General features: G+C 44.7%; 1 protein-coding gene across 1 annotated transcript in view; it reads left to right on the top strand.

Moving 5' to 3' along the window:
• VSX2 (visual system homeobox 2) overlaps positions 1–23596 on the top strand; it is a gene marked incomplete at its 5' end in the record, with an annotated part of 28601 nt that overhangs the window by 493 nt on the left and 4512 nt on the right. The window contains 2 exons of the mRNA XM_081913993.1: positions 1127–1211; positions 6002–6131. Coding sequence (XP_081770119.1) covers positions 1127–1211; positions 6002–6131 — 215 coding nt within the window. The remainder of the gene's footprint in view (positions 1–1126; positions 1212–6001; positions 6132–23596) is intronic.

Genomic DNA, 23596 nt, shown 5'->3' with positions numbered 1-23596 from the left:
GGCGGGCGAGGAAGGGGGCAGCCGGGAGAGAGAGAGAGAAAGAGAGATCCAGCCTCAGGAAAGCCGGAGGCCGCGGCTGCCTCGCCAGGCAACCCCGCGAGGCAGCCCTCCAGGCTGGGCAGCCCCACACAGCCGACCCAGGAGGGAGACTCCCAGGGCCAGCACAGGCTCTTCTTGCCTTCCCATCGCCAGCGATCTCCGCTTCTTCCAGATCGCGGCTTTTTCAGAAAGTGGCCCAGCAGCTCCTTCCCCAGACTGCGGTCATTATAAAAGCATAACGAAAGATAATCGACGGGGGTCAAGGAGAAGGGGGCGGGGGCCTGCGGAGGCAGGGAGAGGGGGCGACTTTCGAACACAGGACCGGCCGCTGGTTTCCATCCTTTTGAAGGGATGAGATCGAAACGCGGGGCTCGGCGCTGTTGAAGGTAGCGCGGTCGGGGCTCAAGGTCCCGATTTGTTACCATAAGCGCCAAGGGAATAAAAGGAAATAATATGAAAAGCAATGGCCGGTTTCCAAACGAATAATAATAATACAGAATAATTTTAAACGGGTAAAAATTAGGAGAAACGGCAAAAGTTGTTATTGGAGAGTGTCTAATATATAAATACCCTTCCTTGTGTTCCAGCTCCCCTGGTTCAAAGTCCATTTTTTAATTGCCATGTCTTTTAAATATGGGAGCGATAAGATTTAGTAGGATCCCCAAAATTGCAAGCTTTGGGGCGATGCGCCATCGACTTTTTAAATTCATAAATACTTTTTTCCCCTGTTTTTAAAAAATTGACATTTCGAAGGGGGAGAAATGTCGCGTAAGGCTTGGAAACGAAACTGGCCTTCGAGTTTGCAAGGGAGAAAAGAGGAGCCAAGAGCGCGCAGAGAGCGACGCGTCCTCGGGATGCAAAGCGCTGCCAGGGGGAACCCGGCCAGGGAACGAAACCTGAGTCGATCGCACGAGACCAGCGCCCCGATCCCCCGATCCGGGGAAATCCGAAGCGAGGTCTGAGTGCGAGACTCCCTCGCTTCGCACCCCGGAGCGTCTCGGGGAGCCGGGAGGGGAGACTCACCCGAACACACCCACCCCCTCCAGGAGCTCTGGTGCCCATCGCTGCCGCCTTTCTGTGTCCCCAGATTCCGAGGATGTTTCGTCCAGCGACAGAAAGATGTCCAAATCCTCGTTAAGCCAGAGCAAGAAGCGGAAGAAGAGGCGGCACAGGTAAGGCGGACGCTGCTCGGAAGCCCCGCGAGGCGGAGAGGGAGGATCTCCCCACCCCCACCCCAATTGCCTGGCCTGCCCTCCCAGTCTCTACCTTTGGGCCTCAGGATCCAGGGAGTCAGGATCGAGCCCCCCATCACCTTGTGCACGCGGGTGCGGGTGGGGCTGGGACAACAGAGAGGGGAGCTGCAGAGATGCGCCAAGGAGAGTTGCGCCCTTCTCCGGGTCCTCCATCCCAACGGAGTCCTCTGTCTCCTCCACCAGCATCTCCTCGGATGGACCCGAGGCGCAGCTCAGGGAGGAGGCCGCGCTTCTCGGGGCATTTGTTCGGCCTTTGGGTGCTGTTTTGTCTTGAAACCTCCGACCCAAGGGAGGCCAGGGGGGGTCTCCTTCGCCCTGGCTGATCCGACCGGCTGCACGGTGGCACTTTCCCTTCTCCCCGTGAGCCGCAGTTCTCCTTCCCAAGGGGATATTGTAATCCGTCTTCCTTGCCTAGTGGTCCATTGTCATAAAAGACGCAGCACCGGGGTGGGGTGGGGAAGCTGTCCTCGGAGACCTCTCTCTGCATTCCTCATTCTCCAGGGATCTCTTGGGCTGTTTCTTTCTCTCTTTTCAAAAACGAAATAAATTAAGGAATTTTTTTTGCATGTGTTGGGACCCTTTAAAAAGCAGTGCTTTGACCCAACCGGAATCTCCTGGTGGTTGTGTGTGTGTGTGTGTGTGTGTGTGTGTGTGTGTGTGAGAGAGAGAGAGAGAGAGAGAGAGAGATGTTATTATGAAATGCATCCTATAAAATGATATGGCTGGCATCTGCTCAGGAAAACAACAACAACACGGGAGATCAAGGGTGGTTTGTGCGATGAATTTATATTCCTCCCCCCTCAGCAAAGAATGTTGCTGCAATTTCCGTGACTAGCAATAAAGTATTCGAAATGTTCCGCAAGCTGACAGGACAGTTTGCAAACAGGAGATGTGGGAGAGAGGAAAGGAAAGGAAAGGGAAGGGAAGAGGTCTTTTGTGGAAGTCTAACCTCCCTTCCCAGATCTGTCACAGTCTCAAGAGGGGCAACTTGTCATTTTGCCCCCAGGAAAGGGGGACGCGGTCCTCTTTCCAGAAGTAGCTGCGTTCCTCTCTGGTAGGACTGCAGGGGTGGCCAGGAAAAGATTCCCAAACGAGCCAGTGGCAATCCTGTTATTCCTGAAATTCAGGACAATGGGACAGCAATGCATCTGTTCGGACCCGGTTTGGGGAAATAATTAGATCAATTTTGCTAAGCGGCGGAGTGCCTGTGGATTACGAGAACTTTCCCGCGAAAGGTTGGCTAGAATGAGGAAAAGGGCAAATTAAGGGTTCAATATTTCCTTAAGCAGTGCAATTGCCGTGGCAAAGCGGATGCTTCCGTTTGACTGATGAGGTCAAAGCAGATGGGGGACAAGAACTTCCCAGATGAACTGGACTGATACAAGGGAGTGGGTTGGTTCGCCGTTTAGATCCAGGTTAAAATCGAAGCACGTTTCCTTTCTGGATCCAGAAAAGAGCTGGAATCAAGTGTTGAATTTCTTAGTGATTTCAGGAGTGGCTTTTTCTTCTTCCAATAGGTGTACAGTATTTACCTTGTCCAGTATATTTGGTTTTTTTTAAAACAACAACAACAATTAATTCACCTATAATTAAATACTTCTCCAACAAGTAGTTGCAAAACGGAGAGACACTAGAAATGTCTCTGTTACTGAGGTTTGTTGGTACAAAGTGGACTAAGGTGACTTTTGAAAAAAACGAAATTTAAGTATGCATTTCAGAAAGACGCATTCTGCCATTTATTTTTGACAGGAAAACTATCCTGCAAGAAAAGTGGGAGAGTTGTGTTGTCTCCCCCCTCCCCCCCAGCAATTTGCCCAAAGAAATAGTCTTCAAATTGCCTCGAGAGAAGGATATCGAATGGTTAAACGAGTTTGCTGTATTCGCATTGGCTGTGATTCCGTTTGGAGGGGGGGGGAGACACCCCAAACTCTACCAGTTAAAGAACTAATACAAACGCTTGATCGTAGAATATGTCCTTTGTATTAACAAGGTCTTTTTGTTAACACTGTTACTGATCCGATACAGTGCGTTAGATTTAAAATGCTTGGAGGTGATTTGAGAGCATTGGAAATTCGAAGACTACATTTTCTTTTATTTTTACTAAGTGACTTGGATTTCTTTCTCCTCTGGATGCTATATTTCTTCAGGGGTGCAGGTGTTTATTTCATATTTCTTTGGGCTTGCTTGCATCACACACACAGAGAGAGAGAGAGAGAGAGAGAGAGAGAGAGAGAGAGAGAGAGAGAGAGAGAGAGAGAGAGAGAGAGAGAGAGAGAGAGAGAGAGATGAACTACAATATTGTAATGCAGACTGCTTCCTTGGTAGATTAATCACAGAACCAGAGGGCGATAGCCTAATGCTCATTCAGATTTGCGGCACAACCGGAGCATGAAAGGAACCTGTCTGTTCTGCAGGCATCTTTCTTCAACTCCAGTTGTGCTTCCGTTTGTTTCCAGTCCCAGACAATCGTTTTGGGAGTGTGCGTGTCTGTGAGGAGGACTTTGGAATAGATAAACGTGGGAGAAGTGTGTCCTTGGTATGAAATTCCTTGTTTTGAAGAGGTGGAAGTCCTACTTACTATGCTGTTCACAGCACAGCACAGCTGAACTGCTGACGGCACTGGTGGTACTTACTTAGGTTGTAAAGTGTTAGGGAATCTATATGGTGCTCAGGTCATTTATTAAAAAAAAGGAAGACTGGCAGATGTGAGAAAGGCTGGGCACTTTCAACATTATAAAAGAGGGGACGGTGTTGTTACCCATCAATTTAAATGCCAAACATAGCATGCTGTGCACTGGTGTTGAAATAATATTTGCACCTGAAAATGCTGATATGAATGCTGCATTGCAAAAAATAAAGAAAGAAAAGCAAATAATGGTTTTTATTCTTTAAAACTTGCATTTTGCCAGAAAATCCAACCTTCCACATGAAGCCACTCCCTATAGGTATTGACAAGCAAAACAAAGTCTTTTCAACTTAAAGCATGTCTTCTGATACTGAAAACTACATCTTACAGAATTAAGAGTCACCATCTGGATTCACACTGTTGGGTTTGAATGTAGTGAATTTGCCAGATTTTGTTAGGGTTCTGCTTTAGTGTTACATTTCACAGAAGTACTGCTAATAATAATAATATGGAAGTAATTTTTTTTAAAGATCCATAACTCTTATCAGTTTAGTTGTTATTGTAATAGCAACTAACCAAATCAGCAAGCCAGCATCCTTATTGTTATTTTGCTAACATATAGCAAAAGATTACCTTTATTTTTATTTAAAAAAGAAAGGCAAAATGATAGTCTGAAGAACATAACAACAAGTAGTTTAATTCTTAACATGTGTGATTACCAATAGAGATGTACATATATTTCGACACTCTATAGTTAAGATATATATGTGAGAAACTGAATCCAGTCTAAAACACATTTATTTGATAGCAAGCACTACTGACTGCAAATGAGCTTACATCCTAGTGAGGGTGGTTAGGCTCACAACCCAGAGAAGGAAAGACTGATTCTATCTGCAATAGCATTCTATTTACAATAAAAAACCATAGCATATATACAGTGGGATGGTATAGATGATAATCACGTATGCCACTCTGAATTATTGGTGGGGATACGAATGAAAAATAAATTTATAGGGACTCCACATTTTTTGGCTGTAGAAGCTGAGCTGGTGTTTGGGGGTGCTACTTCTTGTTTCCCCCCCCCTCCTGTGACTTTCTATGAGGTGGTGCTTTCCCCTAATTTAAATCTTTTGAGTAGCTTCTGCTACAAATGGGTTTGTTTTTGTGATGTCTTTCTTGACAATGAACAGAAGCAGGAATCTAAGACTACCCATTTACCGTATCAAAGTTTTTTTTAAAAAAACTTATTTTTGTTTAAGTACCCTCACCCTTTGCCTCCTTCTGAATAATAGCCCCATTCTCCATGTGTTGAGAGATTTGCTTTTGTCTCCCACTTTGATTTGTTAATATACTTTATGGATAGGCCTTTGCTTTCAATTCAGCTGGAGGGCTTTGGAGACATAGTTAATTCTTCCATTTCAATAAATTGGACTTGAAGCTAGCCATTTTATGCACACTTACTTGAGAGTACCCCACTGAGTGAAGAGGGATGCAGCAGACAAAATGTGGGTAGGATTCGACAGCAAAGTGCTTACCTTTGCTTATCATAACCATGGTGAACTTTCTCTCTCTCTCTATGTACCTTTACTTCCTATGGCTTTTGGCTATCCATCTGTAGATACATATAGGAGGCAACATGGTGTAGTAGTTAGAGTGTTGGGACCCAACCTGGGGAACCAAGGTTTAAGACCCGACTTGACCATGTAGCTCACTGGGTACATAGTCCCAGAGTTGTTGTGGGAGAGGGCAGTGGCGTAGCGTGGGGGGTCAGGGGGGGCCGGCCGCACCGGGTGCAACATCTGGTGGTTAGGGTTAGGGGGCGCAAATCCACGGGTTAGGGGGCGCAAATTACTTGCCTTGCCCTGGGTGCTGACAACCCACGCTACGCCATTGGGAGAGGGAGAACCAAGTTTGCCACCATGAGCTAGTTGGAGGAACAAGATGGGATGTAAATGCAATAAATCAATAATCAAATATATTTTACCCACTCTCTAAGCTTTCCCTTTGGTCCTTCACCCGTTTAGGTTAGTCCAACATTTAGTTTCATTTTTACTTTTTCATCAGTTAGTTTTGTTTCCTTCAGGACAATTTTCACATCCTATCAACTGGAGGAACTGGAAAAAGCATTCAATGAGGCCCATTATCCTGATGTCTATGCGAGGGAGATGCTGGCAATGAAAACAGAACTTCCTGAAGACAGGATACAGGTAATTGTACTGCTATGAGACCCCCATGATACTAATTTTCCTTTTCATGTTCTTTAGTTTCTTCAGAAAGGACAATGTATCTTTTTAGACAGAAATAGAGTGTCAACCCTAAACAGTTTTCTTGCAACCCAGATCCTCAAGAGCTAATTATCAACTGTGCATGAGAAAATAACCCTCAATTGGTATGTTTTTTTTGTGTCTCGGGTTGCATTGTTTGCTCCCGAGTTTATAGTAAGATGTATTATACAGGGAGACATGTAAGCTAGAAAAATCCTGAGAAGGGAAGTGTAGTGTTGGAAGAAGGCTAAAAGTATCCTTGTTGAAGAGGCATGAGTACTCAGGATCTATCTGTGAGGAAGGAAATGGTTAAAAAAAGGAACCCAAGCACAATTGTGTCCCAAGCAAAGGATTGCTGGAAACCTGGTAAGTGGAGTGAAATCTTCTCCATACAATAAAATAAAATTCCCGTAATATTTTTTTTTTTTAATGCACTGTTGTGGAGAAGGCTAGGGTAGAACTCTTTCCCCGACATTCTTTTTTAAAGTAGAAAGTCTCTGTTTTGTATATTAAGAAACAATCTTAATATAACAAAGCCCAACATAAATTTACCATCTAACAGAAAACTGGACCTGAACTGAACATGCCACGTATTTATTATTTTGAAAATAATTTTATAAGTTAGATTCATTTCTAGTAAAATCAAGAAGTGTCTTGTTATTCACTGTAATGGTGTGTAGATTGTGTCCTAAGGCTGAGGATTGCTTCCTAAAGCTGAACCAAATAATGGTTTATTAGCAAAAGTCACTATTAGTGACTGCCAACCGCAGTAGCCTTAAGGAAGCTAAAATTTGTAACGCTGTGAGAACTGCCCACTATCGGTTTTGGCGTGTGGGTTTTTGTTTGTTTGTTTGTTTCTGCTAACAAATCTATTGCCTGATTGTACTGATTTCTTTAAGTTGTGCATTCTGCTAGTGCTTAACTGTGGACCTACCCTTCTAAAAATTGCAGCCTTAAAGCTTAATCCTATATGAGCCCCTCTGCTGGCAAATCATTGCAAAGTCATGACCTGTGCTGTGCTGCTGACTGCCTCAGCTGATCCTGGGTGTTATGCCAGTACAGTGTGGTGTGTGGCAGAGTGGTCCTGCACTGAGATGTCATGTGACGCACAATTCTTACATGGCAAGAGTGGGGCAGCTAATGTTTGCTGCAAGCTAAAAAGCATTTCAGTTGCTCAGTCACCTTTCATGGGTACACTGCTCTATGCTAGAGATATGGTGGAAGGGCTTTCGGTGAGGTTGCGACTGATGTAGGCAGCAAAACAGAATGCATCTGTGCTACTTCCCTGGTACAGGATATGGTTGTACCAATGACAGTATAGTATACAGCACTTCATGTCTTACCACAGATCAGAGGACTCAAGCATCAATAGCGCTGAAAAATAGGAAACTGCCTTATAGCAGGCCAGGCAGTTTGTCCATCTAGCCCAGTGTTGTCTGCCTGTCTCAGGTAGAAGCCTTTTCCTGTTACCTGCTACCTGATCTGCTTTTTAACTGGAAATGCAAGAGACTGAGACCGTGACCTGTGTGCAACGCATGTGTGCCACTACTGAACTTTGGCTGCTTCTCACTTGTTCGCTTGCAAATGAGTGGTGACAGCATCAGGAAATTATGAACTAATATGGCCTTCATAAAACATGGTGCGGGTTAATAATCTGAGCCAAAGCTGGCAGAATCCTGTTGAGAGTTCCTGCTGGAAACCACTCATTATTTCATGAGTCGTCTGTCCCGTCCCCCCCTTGGATACTAGCACAGCATCAGCCCTTACCTACCATATTTTAATATTTTGTCACATTAATTGCGACTTCATTGGGTTTCCTTGCTTCGGATATTTGCATACTCTTCTCCTAACCCTCCCCCCCCCCAACATCCCTTGGGCTTTCACCTTCCTATAGCACCCCCTCCCCGTCGACGCTATAAAACTGTTTACTTAAATTATGCACCATAAATCACCTTCTCTCCAGCTCCTTAATCATTTGGTTGCTCTCTGCTGAACTCTTTCCAATTTGTCAATCTTTGTGGTAACAAGACATAAAGTGTGTATGATTGCAGTGTGCCAGGTTGGTTCCTCTCGTGGCTTCAAATGGGACTGGAGACTCCTGTCCTTGAGGGTCATAGGCAACATTCAACTAATATTGGCTTATATCAGAGATCACATTGTGCCTTGTGCACTTCTTTTACTCAGGGATATTGCTTAAATTTCTAAAACTTATTGTCGTCCCCTCCCCTAATTGCTAACCTGTGACTGTGACCCAGAAGACCACGTGAAAAATTCTGCCCGCACAGCCACATTTCCAAGAGCCTTTCCACTGCACATTTTACTTAGTGCTAAGAGTGCCTTGCAGTTATTCATTTGTTGTTCTTTCATCTAGCACAGTTACTGGGGAGAAACTGCTTGTTCCTAGCTTTAAAATGGGAAAATTGTGTTGCTGGGGAAAGCACATTTTACCCAGCTAGCACTCCCAGTGTTCTTTAGAACTCCTTCCTTATGTATACTGGTTTGACATCCACATGGGGTGACATGCACCCCTACTTGCTGATCAAAAGATAACAGGCTGCCCGGGAAACAGGGTCAGGCCTTCTTGGTGGTGGCACCCTCTCCTCCATTGGGAAACCTGTCTATGCCCAACTTTCCTGAGGCTTGAGATGACAGGTGAAGATCTTTTTAATGAGAGTGGGTCAGTTTGGAAGCTGAAAATGCTAAATACTATTTTAATTGACTTATTGATATATAAATGCTAAATAATATTTCAATTGACTTACTGAGTTTTATATAATACTTTCTTTTAAACATTGCAGTACTATGGTTGATGTTAGCTGTTTTGGGTGTTGTATGGCTGGAATGTCAGTTGAGATAGTAAAACAAGCAAATAAGCTAGAGATATAGACAGATATATACCTCTGGGACTGTGGTTATAGGAATATCATAGGGGCCCATTAACTAGTGCTTCCATGTAATTGCAGGTAGCCTGTATTGGCCATCACTCCCGTCCCTTACTATTGACCATACCATTTTGTAAGCTTTTTAAAAAGTATTAATTGAATTTTATTACTTTTGCAAAGACGTTTTTGCTGCCTGCACACAAGCATGACCACCACATGTGCTCAAGCACAAAATAACATGGCAGCCCGAATTAGGCATCCATCTTATACTGAGTCCGACCACTGGTCCATTGAGCACAGTGCCAGAGATGGTGCCTTTCTATCCCTCTTGACATAGTTGGACTCCAACTCCCATCAGCCTCAGCCAGCATGACCAAAGGTCAGAGATGATGGGAATGGTAGCCCAACAAGGGACCACTAGTTCTCTTTCCTTGGTCTACAGTGACTGGGAGCACCTCTTCAGAATTTCATGCGGGGGCTTCCCCATTTCTACCTGGAGATGCCTTGGTGTTGAACTTGTGTGTGCATCTGTAGCAGGTGCTATACCACTGAGTTAGCAAGGAATCTGGTGCTAGGATAACAGCAGATATCATATTGGGGGCAGGAGATTCCAGTTTAACTGGCGACCAGACAAATGCACGCAAGCTTAAGCAAAAGTATGCGAATAGGCATCATTTTAATCACAACGCATTATTGTGCTACATTTCCCGCTGCTTCCACTCCATAGAGCTCAGAGCAGTTCATGCGGCTCCTGCGGGGTGGACTGTTCATGTGGTCCTGCCCAGCATTGTGGTCCTTTACGGCTGCACTGTGGGAACAATGCTCTCACACAGATAGTCAACAGAATACTCCAAGCAATGCAGCTGTGTTGGTGCCTGTGTGCCAGAACCTAGTGTTGTGGCCAACATGGAGCCCCCTTTCTGAACCCTGAGTACTGTACTTACCTCATGATCCTTGCATAGGAGACAATGGTACCCACCATGGAATAAAAGCCAACATGTGGTATCCTCATATTGCAGAGGTGTGAAGGAGAGATACTTCGTGGCTATGGAACTTTTAAAAGTCAGAAGCTATGGTTGGAATGTATTATCCGAGATTCACACACATGAAACTAATACACCCAGTGCCTTTTATAGCATGGTTAGCGTCCAGGGAATGAGCCAAAGAAAAGGAGACTGAAAAGACACAATCAATGTTGTCATGGCTTATCCACTGAGAAGGAATGCATTGTGAAATATATGATGCTGTATTCAAATTTAATTTTCTGTTTCAACTTCATGCCTTCTGTCACACACACCCGCCCCACCAAAAAAAGGCAAGTTTGAGAGTGGTTAGTTGTTTATGTCTGCAGTTGATGTCACTTCCAAATAAGTTTGTTTTACACTGAGAATCAGTTCAGGGAATTAATTGTAAATCAAGCCTCATTAATTCTCCTTAGAGTGGGGAAAAGAATAAATTAAGGATTCTGGAAGACCAGGGTGGGTGGACATTGGCAAAGGAGATGCAAGCATCTTTCCCATCATTTCACCTTCAGTTCAATTAATGTGAGTCTCTTCATTGGCTAGAGAGGATGCTGACCCCTTCACCATCTCTTGCAACCCAGTGCTTTGTGATACTCTATCACTGACTGATGATGAGGAGAAAACAGAGCAATCTCCTATTTGTCAGAAGCATTTTGCTTCCCTAGATCTCACCTTAGACCACATCAGAGGAAGGGATGAGAGTAAGTTCTCAAGGCATTAAGTCTTCATTAGCTATATCCTCTTTAATGATCCTGGTCAAAAATTTGAATGTAGAGCTATAAAGTGATGTTGGCCGGAGACACTTTGAAAACATTTCCAAGCAAAATTATAGTTATCTCCCCTGTTCTATTATTGTAACACGGATGTCTAACATCCGATCATGGTACTTTCTTGTGAATGTTAATTATTTCATTGCTTCTCAGGATATGAACAGGGGGAAAAAATATAGGTAGAAGTGGGGAAAGAATTGCAGCAGGAAAAACAGAATGAAAGTGAGAGTTAGGAGAGGAAAGAAATGCAACTCTTAACAGCGAGTTCTTAAATGAACTGAATTCTCTCAGTGAATTACACTGGCTGTATTGTAAAGGCACTGAACAAATGGTTGATAACATAAGGTTTATAAAATAGGTGTAAGGGACGTAAGTAGGAAGATGCCCAATGTGGCAGAAGGAAGGATGATTCCAGGAAATGCAAACATAGTGCCATGTTCCTTAGATCAGTGTTTCCCAACCTTTTTTGGGCAAAGGCACACTTGTTTCATGAAAAAAATCTCGAGGCACACCACCATTAGAAAATGTTTAAAAAATTAACTCTGTGCCTATATTGACTATATATAAAGTAACTCTCTTTAATAGGAATCAAATAAACACAAAGAAAGTATTTTATAATTACTTTATTATGAAATAGTAAGTAAACAGAAATATGAAAAATTATAAAATACTTTATTCAGTGCGCCTTTTGTCCCTCTCCTCGAAATGCTCCAACTCAATGTTCCTCCGCGGGCTGGCCATTGGAGAGCCGTGTCGCCCACACCGCAGCCCAATACAATATGAACCCTCCCCTCGCAAGCGGCAACCCCTCCACACTCCCCACCTTAAGCCTCCACACGCGCCCTGCCCAAAGAGATGCCCGCGCGCGCTCGAGGGGATCCTTTACCTCAGCATCCCGCCCCAAAAAAAAAAAAGGGCAGGAGACTGCGGTCCCTCAGAGGCTGGGCGTTAGGAAGAAGCAGCCGCCTTCATCCAAGCAGGAGCAGCAGCAGCTGTAGCTGTAGTAGCGCCAAGCTGTGCCGGGGACTCCGTGCCCATGAGGGGAGGGAGGGGAGAGAGAGGAGAGGCAGCAGGTCGCCCTCTTAAGTCACGCGCGCAGGCACCACCACGCATCCCTCGCGCCCTCTCGCAGAGCCCCTGCTCAGCACCTCCCGCCTCGGGGACGCCCATCATGAGCCGCTGAGAGGCCGCCAAGCCTCCAGGCTGCTCCCATTCAGCCTTAGGCGCGCGCCCGCCTCGGGAAAAGCGGTGCTGGGAGGCGGAGAGAGAGAGGACGCCGCTGGCCGCGTCCCACCCTCAGTCAGTCGGCTCGGAGCTACTGAGGAGAGGGAGGTGGGGACGACGGCGCGTCTGTTCCGCTCGGGGCCAGCGCGCCCCCGCCCCCCTCTCCAGAATCCCCAACTAAATACGATGCGCTAAGGGAGGGGGGAGAACCCACCCACAAAGAGGACGCCTTTCTGCAGGGCGCCTAAGGCCTCTCGCCGCCCGACTCGCCCGCCTCCCTCCCACGGCACACCAGGCAACGTCTCGCGGCACACTAGTGTGCCGCGGAACACTGGTTGGGAAACACTGCCTTAGATGTTATCTAGCATATGGTTGTACAGCACAGAAAAGTCTCTCTTCTTATGATACTTCTCATGATACCTATTCCATGTGATCATAGTGTGCATTCTCCATATATTAAATAAAGCAGTTGATGGCCGCTCCATTTCCATGCAAATATGTTCTTGTGAATCCTTTTGTCAGGTATCCAATGGCTATTTGCGGTTCAATATATAATATATAAACCCCACATTTTGCTTTCAGCATTTCCTTTTTATTAATATTTAATATTTGTTTTCCCACCAAAAAGCCTTCAAAGTGGTTTGCAATTTAAAAACCAATAAAATACAAAACAACAACAGTGAGAAGCAATTAAATAAAACTAACAGGCACAAGACCTGGCAAAATAAAACAGTCTTTGCAGCTCCCCTAAAACTTGTAGTGTTTGAGCCACATGAGTCTCCAGAGACTCTATTCCATCTTGATAAAGGTACTGTTTCATACTTGATATTAATTATTTGATATCCTGTGTATCTTAATAGTTGGTACACATGATTGGATAATGCATACTGAATGTGCAGAAGATGCAGTGATTATTTTTTTAAAAAAAAGATAATTTAATTATTGCACATGTTTTTGGATGGACTCAGCTCAGTGAAAATGATTTTGCTCTGTGAAAACGGCATGAGCGTCTGGGCACCCCCGCATTGTGAGTGATGGCCATGCTTCCCAGCCCGCTATCACTGATAGGATCATGCAGTCTTGTCCTGCTAGGTCTCATCTTAGCAAAAGTCACAGAATGGCCAGCTCAGCACTGTGTCATGGAACCGTTTCTTGCTTTCCCAGAATTCTGAATACAGTGGTACCTCAGGTTAAGTACTTAATTCATTCTGGAGGTCTGTTCTTAACCTGAAACTGTTCTTAACCTGAGGCACCACTTCAGCTAATGGGGCCTCCTGCTACTGCCGTGCCGCCAGAGCACGATTTTTGTTCTCATCCTGAAGCAAAGTTCTTAACCTGAAGCACTATTTCTGGGTTAGCGGAGTCTGTAGCCTAAAGCGTATGTAACCTGAAGCGTATGTAACCCGAGCTACCACTGTAATCAGTTGGTTAAGCCTCCTTTTCATGCTGCCAAGCTAGCAGCCTCAATTATTTGGAGCGGAAAGTGGAGAAATCTATCTGCCACTATCCTCCAATGATATGAGAGAAGGGACTGAGGAAACAGCTTCTGTTTCCCCACGCTAATGGTGTTTGAGATCTCAGGATACTAGTGAGTGTCTCCATCATGCTCTACCCCAGTGGTTCAAATTCACAGTACTGTCTGGATGGTTTGGTAGCAACATCACTCTAGTCCGCCTAACTGAGTAGGCTACTCCTCACTGTTGCCCAGAGTTTTCCTATTTGCATACCTAAAGTATTATACCTTTTCCTTCATACTCAAAGCTCTCATTCCCAGAACTGTTTGCTCTAGGAACTGAGCACAGATTGTACAGATAACAGATTTTGTCATACCGGCTTATCACAACTTCCCCAGTTTTAAGTCTCCAATGAAGAGATTTGGGTTCTCTTGACCACAGTTTTTCAGCAAACAGAATTACCTTCAACTACTACAGCAGAGACTACTAGCTTTGGGGGAAATGTCTGTACATGTGCAGGGAGGACTCTGAATTATCTGTTTTGCAGCCTTTCCATCATACATCTGTTGCTTTTCATCTATTTGTTTGTATGTTATTACTCATTGAATTCTATTACTATTTTGCTCAACAGTTAAGGATTAAAAGTCCACCTTCATGTTAGGAAGAAAGACACATTTTCCGGCATTATAGCCATAAATGGCTCTCCCCCCCTCTTCTGGATAATCTTAATTGATCTGACCAAGGTTGCTGAGAGTGAGTTTGGGCCGCAGTAAAAAATATCCGCCCCCCCCCCAACAGCAAGGGCAGATGGATTAAAAATCTGTACACAGGATATAAAATAAATGTGTGATCTTGTTTTTATGTTAATAATAAATATGATAATTTTTGTACCTGTTGAGACTATTCGGATCGTAATGACTAATATCAATAATATAAGCACCCACACAGTCGTTGCTGAACTAACCATACACTTTAAACATTAAACTTGCATGTGTAACATAACACAATGTGTATCACAAAACAGCTTTGTTGCATTTGTACAATGTTCCCTTAAGAAAACATGTAAATGCAACTGCGCATAATAGGATGAGACAGCATTGCCTTACTGTCAAAGCGCAGAAGTGAATGTTTGTATAGAGTCAGACATGCTTGATTCATGGCACAAGTTCGCAAGCCATTATTCAGACTTGTGGATGCATTGAACATGAAATATATACATATATATATTGTTCAGAATTACAAAAAACATATGCAGATAGTCGGGCTCAGGGGCCCCCTTCCAGACTGCTGGGGCCCAGTAATTCGTACCAGCCCCCCCCTTGTTGGCCCTGGGTCTAAGGCTAATATGAATACCATTATTTCCCATCCAGGTTTTTAAATGATGGCAAAGGAAGGCAGCAATACATAGTACTGTGTTTTACAGAAAAACCTAGAATATTGTTGTTTTTAAACATTCTGATGACCTCACATATGTATCACATTGATATGATCAATTCTGTTTGTGCGATATGTCAGCTAGAAGTGGAACAGGGAAGATTTAGGTGTATCTAGCCTACAGCAGTGGTATCAATAAGTATTTTCAGAAAGAAGTTATCAGATAGCTTAGCAATTAGCGAGGCCACTGGCAAGAAAAGTCCCCACACATTGCAGAACAATCCTCTTTCCTTGTAGTAGCATTCCTCTGCAAGTTTCTGGCAGGCAGCAGGGGCAGTGCCAGCTATCCATCTTGTGATCAGGTATGCAAGGTGTGTGCCACCTTTACTGTGCTCATTTAACTTCATATCCCTTTTAATAGAGTCATAGAAAGTGATGCCGCCATAAACAGTTCCAATAATCTCGACATTGCATTTGAATAGGTAGCCATAAAATAGTTTCTGGTTTATAAGAGCATAGCAGCTTTCTGCAACAAAACTTAGAACTGGAAATTTCTAAACCAGTTCAGGTCTGTGTTCATAGGAAGGTTTAGGAACCACCTACCTATCTGAAGAAAAAAGTCCAAGCTGAGCTCATATTTTTCCCGTAACTGACAGAAGAAAATAGTTCTTCATGTCTTGCATTGATGGCAAGGAAGTGCTCAGAGTCATCTCAAGCAACTTACTTCCAGATAGGTTGAGCAACAGGCTGCTGCAGCCTCTTACGCTTCAAATTAACTTCAACACGTACAGTTTCCTGTAATGTGTAAAATCTATTTTTGACATTTATGTTCCACAATAAAAAGCCAGTACAGGATTCACAAAGAAACATATTTAGAGGCTTTGCAGGGTCTTATGCTGCGACTCAATCATAGCTGTCAACTTTTCCCTTTTCTTGTGAGGAATCCTATTCAGAATAAGGGAATTTTCCTTTAAAAAAAGGAAACGTTGACAGCTATGGACTCAATATAAGCAGTCTCTCTCAACCTGCCAGAGCAGGGCAGATCATGGAGCACCCAAGTTTCAGATGCTGCAGCCTAGCCTATCCTGAACATGCTTCCAACCCCCTTTGAGGGGTTCCCACCTGGACAGAAGACATTCACTCGTGTATTAACGCTCCAGCAGTCCCTCTGACTCTGGATTCAGCTCTGGCTCAGGTTTGATTTAAAGTCTTCCCACCTCTACTATTCCTGCCTGCTGGTGGCATTACTAGGGATTCCTTCAACGGAGCAGGATCCAACCTAGATCAAGATCAAGCTACTTTTACTACAGTCATCGCCACCAAAACCAGCATGCCCAAGCAGAGGGCATCTACTTACCCTTCCTGGAACCTGCTAGGCTCCACAGAGGACTTGCTGTTCAATACTGAAAGAGAAGCTAGGCTTCATGAGCAGACAGCAGAGGTGAACAAGGCATCCTGCACGAGGAGCGAGCAACTTCCACCCTGATCCTACAAGAATCCAATGTACTCTTGTAAAGTGCTCTTTGGAGGGTCTGATCATCACTTGGCCGGTGAGAGTGGAGTGGCCTGGTAAGGATAACAAGCACCCCTGCTGCTCTCCCAAAGGTAATGTGCTGAAAGGCTATGCCTATCCAGTGTTTGAACTGGAGATGTCTGTGAATGCTCTGCTCCAGTATTGCTCCTGTGTCGTGCCGAGTCCTGTGGGCTGAGTGAGTACTGTATCAAGATGTCCAGCCACAGGATGTGCTGCAAAGAAGGGCAGGTGGTTCCTTTGGTCCTGGCACGCAGCAATTTCATGTGCAGCCCAACCCAGAGGCTTGACAAAACGGTCCTCATGCTAGCTGCTGATGGGATGTTGAATGCCAAGGCTTGTCTTCAGGGGCCTGTTTAGTGGTGTGGTGTGGTGCATGCAAGTCGACAAGCACATATTGGATCTGTCTGTGTCCTTCAACAACCAACCAGCCATCTGAAAGCAGTGAGTGCTGGGTTTGTGGAGATCAAAACAACCATGTTTCCAGTACAAGTTCCAACTAGTCCATACGTGGAAGATGCCAGGGTGCATCAGGTCTGAAGTCTTAATCATAGAATCATAGAATCATAGAATCATAGAATCATAGAGTTGGAAGAGACCACAAGGGCCATCGAGTCCAACCCCCTGCCAAGTAGGAAACACCATCAGAGCACTCCTGACATATGGTTGTCAAGCCTCTGCTTAAAGACCTCCAAAGAAGGAGACTCCACCACACTCCTTGGCAGCAAATTCCACTGTAGAACAGCTCTTACTGTCAATCAAGTCCCTTCTTCTACAGAGGTCAGCTCTGCTTCAAGCACTTCTCTTGCTCCTACGGGCATTGGAAACATTCCATGGAGATATTTTATAACTACTGCCCACTGATGAACAACCAGAATAGAGACTCTATCTAAAGCAGTGGTGGGGGCACCAGGAACTGCTGCAGTTCTTGCAGAAGGAAGTCCTCCTGTTTACCTACCACTAGAAGATGCCTACTGGTGCCACACTCAGGCTGGGGGTGTCCATCTGAAGGACTTAATGGGGAATCTTGCCTTCATGTTTGCACTTAATGGTCTTTATTTGTTTCTGCACAGTGATTTGGGGTGTGTGTGTTTGGGGGCTGTTCAGACTGGAGGGCCCCTCAAACAATTTTGCAGTTCCCAGATTTTGGTTTCTTCTTGCTGGTGAGAAAATGTGTTGAATGAAGATGCCTTCACCTTGGTTTATTTATCAAGGGCCCGTTTTTACCTGCCTTGCAGTACCGATGGCAATAATGCAGGTGTAATTGTGGGGTGTTGTTGTTGTTGTTTTGCAGTTGTCTTATAGTGTGTTTCCATTCATTTAACCCTCTATGGAATGAACTGATTGTTCAGCAAGTGTTCTTCATGTAAACAAAATCAGATTTCACAATTTACGCTCCAGGATTTTTACTAGTTCCTTTTTACACTCTTGCAATAGTTTTTAAGTTGCTTGAGATGAGATGAGATTTTTTCTTTCTTTCCAATCAGCTTTTAACATAATTGTGAATGGTGCTGGGAGCTGTAAAAAACAACAACCCCCCAAAAAAGTTTCCCAGTTGCAAAAGGCAGAATTTGCAACCCCAGAGGAGTAGACTTTTTGGATTTTGAAAATAGACCAGATCTTGGAGCTGCTATAGTTTTTGCACTTTAAAGTTGCACTGAAGAGGGGCTTGATAAAGGTTTTTAATCACCAAGTCACAATACTTAATTTTTTTTAAAAAAATAACTGAGCTGGTTTAAAGGGCTGCACTTTGATGGGGCAGGCAAAGATTCTCTAAAGTCCTGTTCTGCGGGGGGGGGGGGGAGAGAGAGAGAGAGAGAGAGAGAGAGAGATTCTGACAGCCTTTAAAGACTCTAGTAAGCCAGCAGCTCAGTCCAAAATAGATTGTACAGGGAGTTGAAGTTCTGATTCTGTTTTATTGTTCTTCCTCTTTTGGAAGATGTGTGCCAAAGGATGAGTGTTCTAGTTATCCCCCTTCTTCCTACTGAGTTGATGTTGCATATTCCAGCTGTTGTTTATGGAGCAGCAACCTCATGTATGACTATGTGCACATGTGGCCCTCTAGTGGACATTTTACAGCTGACAGGCAAGCATACATTGGTTGTCCAATGAAGTTTGTTGTTTGTTACAACTTTTCAGCAGATAATTCCTAGCAGAATAATCTGACGGAAACTTGTTACTTGTAAGCCACTAAAGTAAGTCCCATGGAACTCACTGGTATTACTTCTGAGTAGATGTGAACAGGATCGTGTTGTTGGTCACAATCAAGGAATGGGTCGGGGAAGTGATGTGTCTATATAAAGTCCATTTTGGATTGGGAAGGAGGCGCAGGGTAGTATTGAACTGAATTTTATTCAGACCAGACCTATTGAAATCAATGGACTTAACATAGCCATGGTCATTAATTTCAGTGGGGCTACTCTGAGTAAAACTCTGTTGAACAAGCATCTTATTTATTGAACACTCCACCCTGTTTTCCTTGCATAATGCTTATGCAGAGGTTAGATTATATCCACACTTTTTGAGCATTTGCTCTGATTTGTTTGTAGGGTGGTTATATAACAAAGAGTGTCCATCCTGCATTCATCCCAATATCCTTGTACAATGCTTAAACGTCTTCTTGTTAGTCATTTGTTCGCTCCACACTTTTCTCCATCACTTTCCAAGATGCACAAAACTCCTGCTTTTTAAAGTGTATTTGTTGTGGTAGGGTGACAGAGTCCTTTCACATCAAAAAATATAAAGTTCAGGTATGTGCTGAAAGTCTGGAGGTGAGTTATTTCTTGCGTTCTGATTGCAGCACAACTGTAGTCTAGACTATGTTGTTCTATAGCAACCTATTATGTGTGGGTGGTATTTGAAACCAGATTATAATCCCCAGTTTATTTTCACACACTCTGGGAGAGTCTCAGGGATGGGGGAGGGGAAACCGTACATAAATAGGTTTACTTCCCTTCACATAGTGTAAGCCAGATGTGAGCGACCTTTGGCCCTCCAGCTGTTCCTGAACTACAACTCCCATCTTCCCTGATCATTGGCCACACTTGCTGGGGTTGATGGGAGTTGGATGTCAGCAACATCTGGAGGGCCAGATGTTCACCATGCCTCTCAGATAAATGGTAACTTTCAAATAGGAAATGGCCTCAAAACAGCGAATCTGAAAATCTGTAGTCCTTATGTGCTATAGAGGCAGCAGGCACTACGATACAATACAATACAATACGATAATCTTTATTGTCATTGTCCCATACAGAACAACGAAACTGAAAATCTACATCAGTCATTCAGAAACCAACAAGCCTGCTATCCCAGCCTGGTTAGCCCCCTAAAAACTCTGATACCCCATAATTAAATATAATATACTCCCATAGAGACTACCTTACACTGGGTTTAAAACCAAAATCGCATTTGAATAGAAACTGTTTCTCAGGCGGCTAGTCCTTGTCTTTATCTTTGTCTATCCAAAATTAAGTATCATGGCATATCTGGCCCATTCTGTCAACGTACCATTTGTTGTCTGCAAAGAGAGAGAGCTGCAGTGGTCTGGATTTGTACATCAAAGGACATGGGAAGGAAGTATAATAGACAGTGTGAAATCTCATTGCACAAGAGCCATCTGGTGGACAAGGAAATAAATTACATGGAAGGCAAGATAAAATGAGTAGAAGCAGCAAGACTGCTAAGTGAGGGCTGGATGAGGAAGCATTTTCACACATTAAAGCATCTTTGCCCTGTTTTTCAGAAATGCATATCTATTCTACATTAACTTTGACCACACATTTCCATTGTACTGTAGAGATTTAATGGAGTTTCTTCTTTTTTGGCGATGACTCGTAGCCGAGTAAGATTGTCTTCCATAAACACGGTTTTAACAATGAGTCCGTACGTGACTGTGGAGGTCAATTCTGGATCCACACGTCCTTCCACAGTGGGAACATTGGCTGCCGGGCAGGAGCTGATCACGGTGTAGATTTGCCAAGGGTGCCTTCTCCTAGCACGTTTCTCCCTTGCGTCCTGAGTTCGAGTGTCTTCAAAGACCATGGAAAGCGTAATGCTGGTGGTCAACAAAAGAGGTGGAGTTTAAGGCCTCATGGCTACAATACCTCTCTAGTCACATGCAACAACTAGTGGTGTTGGATAGGTATTCCCACCTGCACCCCCAAAGACACATCCAGCCAATTCAGTGGAAGGCATCAAAATTCGGGTTCAACTACACCCCCAGATGAACATCTGTACTGTGGCTGTGCTCATAGAAGCCTCCTTACATACTCAGACTTCCCTCATTGGAACAGGACACTAGTATAAAAAATACTGTGCATGTCCCTAAACTCTGTGTACAAGGCTGCAAATGACATTTGCTAAATGAAAATTTAGTTATGCATGTAACCCCTTGATAAGATGGTCAGCTGTTAACATCTTGGCAACCTGTAAAGTGGATGTTCCCTGATTTTTTAGATTTTTGGCTAAGTGCAGATATATGATTCTAAAAAAATCTTCACCACTTGGCAGGCAACTGATTTACCACCATGAAATCATAAGCAGACACTGGTACATTACCTCCTGATAAACGATAATATTGCTGTGTTAGTACCTAGGAGTGAAAATATTCTCTGAACGTGAAAGAGGAGAATGAAATGGGCAGACAAGACTAGGTAGAGCTGAAGACAGATAACTCCCCTTCTCCCCCCTCCCCCATGGCAGTTTGAAAGAGGGGCCCTGCTCAAAGTGTGTATGCCTCCTTTGCAGCATTCCTCTGACTGCTATTATAATTAAGCCAAAGTAAGTGTAATTAAAGTACTGTAATCACAGTATTCTACCCATGCCTCCATTTCCCGCTTCCTCTGTTATTTTCCTGTGCCTACTTTAGATTGTAAGCCCCTTGATGTAGGGATCTGTTATACCAGTTCTTTGTAAAGTGCAATGTAGAGAGATGCTGCAACAACAACAATGTGCATGCCCACTTTTGCCTCTGCTAAACCCATTTTGGAGGGTTTTGCATTGTTCCCCAAACCTGCAAAACCTGTTTGACAAGAGGTGAGAACGGAGCAAAAGAAGTATGTCTCAAACCAGTTTCAACTCTCTGAAAAACGGTTGCCTGAGATCCTATACCCTCTCCAGCATTTCCTTATACCTTCCTAGAAAGCCGCACCAGTTTAAGGTTCGATTAGACTTTAATGGATATGCCGCCTTTCCAAAGACGAAACAAAAAACAAAACAACTGCCGCAGCAGCAATCCCCAAAAGCAAGCAGCAGCCCTCTGTCCAACGGCATATATCAGAGAAGCTTTGAATAACTGACACCTTCCTCCACACCAGAGAGGCTCCACTTTATAAAACAGATCCACCACGGCAAACCCCTGTCGGTTTCCCACCTCAGACAGGAGGAGGGCACCCCACCATTAGACTGAATGAGGCAGTTCACCTCTCTGCTGCCACATTTTTGGATGTTATTAAGGGGCAGCAAATTGCTGGTTGATTAATAAAGTTTCTCCTCCACGGCCACCTCCAAGTTCAAGCTGCCTCTGCGCATGATCTAACCCAAGTATCCTGGGGTTCACCTCTCCATCGGCATCCTTTAAATAGCTGTACCCCAAGTGACTGCTTCCTCGTCTACTTGGGAAGTCCACTGATTTCTAAGGCTGGTTTCATAAGTATTAGGGGGAAAGTCCCATTGAATTCAGCGGGAGTTACTTCTGGATCGCATCGTGCTTGTCCTATATTTACCTAAAGCAGGTCCAGACTCCAGAGCATTGCTACGGGCGAGAAAGCATTACATGGGGGAAAAATACTGGGTGTGGGATGATGATTATGAAGAAGAAGAAGAGGAGTTTTGGATTTGATGGGGGTTTTAACTCCCAAGTACAAAACGTGCTTGGGACTGCAGCCTTATTAATTCCCAGTTTACGATGCAGTTAAAATTTGTATATGAAAAATGTCTTCTGCCACTAATCATAGGGGGTCCACCAATGGAAGAGGGGGGAGCTATTTGTTGGCAGCAGCCGTCACGCAGCTCCCCACCTCTCCGCTTATAAAGCCCCTCTGGCACCGTCCCCTTCCTGACAGGGGCTCTTCTGGAGCCAACCCCCCCTCCCCACAAAAAATAATAATAAATAAATCTGGTCCCAATATGAATGGTAGGGGAGAGGAGACCCCCGCTGCTCAGTTCTGGCTGGTTTCTGCTGTCCGCCCAGCGGAGTCATCAGAGGGTTAAGCTGTCAGCTCTATAATGTTAAACAGGTGTCAAAAGGCGCCTCCATATATCTGCAGATTGAAATCAAATTCTTTGCCGTATAAAAAGATAAATTACCCAGGCGATTCCCGCCTCGTCCCACTCATCAGGCCAGCGCCAGACGGCGAGCAATTTTTTTTTTAAATGTGCTAACGACCTAATCAAGCAATCAAGTCGGAGAAGATTGCGGAGTGACCCCCGAGCATCCATCTGCCAGCGAGCCCACCCCGCCACCCTCCATTCATTTCCATTCCGCCGGGGGCAGAATTTGCTTTCCCTGGAAAGGGAAAGGGGAGGGAGGGAAGGGGAAGAGAGAAAAGAAGAGCTATTGGGGAGGGGGGGCGAGGAGAGAGTAAAAAAAAAAAAGAGAGAGAGAAAGATTCCTAAACAAATTAACACCCAATTTTCCAGCCTAATTAGTTAAATGAGAAAAAGCTGGTGGCGTGAGGGCGCGCGGGGCTGTGTCACTGCAGGGAGGGGGCGCCTGCGTCGTGGAGAAGCGAGCGGGAACTTCACCGCCACGGCATTAATTAGCGCGGGTCAATGGCGCCGATCCCCGGGGAGCAGCCGCTTTAATTTCCCGTGATATTTCAGTGCCTGAGGCCCATCGATTCAAACTGAAATTAACTTATTTTTCAATCAGGCCCGGGCTGCCCCTGGGGCTGACTCTTCCTTTGCCTCCTCCTGAATAGACCGCGAGCAATTTTTCATCTCGAAGCTGATGCTTCTCTCTCTCTCTCTCTCTGTGGCGGGAAAGGAGGGGAAGAGAAGAGGAATGAGAAATGGGAGACGCGAGCAAGCAAGCAAGCAAGCGCTAATAGATTTCTGCCACCAGCCTCACGGGTCACGCCGCGGCGAGGAGACACTCGCGGCTGCCAATTTCGGGGCCTGCTTGTGCGCCTCGGGCTGGGAATTCAAGGCGGGCTACG

This window comes from Podarcis melisellensis (assembly GCF_964234715.1).
Source record: "Podarcis melisellensis genome assembly, chromosome: 1".
Classification (NCBI taxonomy): Eukaryota; Metazoa; Chordata; class Lepidosauria; order Squamata; family Lacertidae; genus Podarcis; species Podarcis melisellensis.
This window is presented reverse-complemented; position numbering and strand designations above follow the sequence as displayed.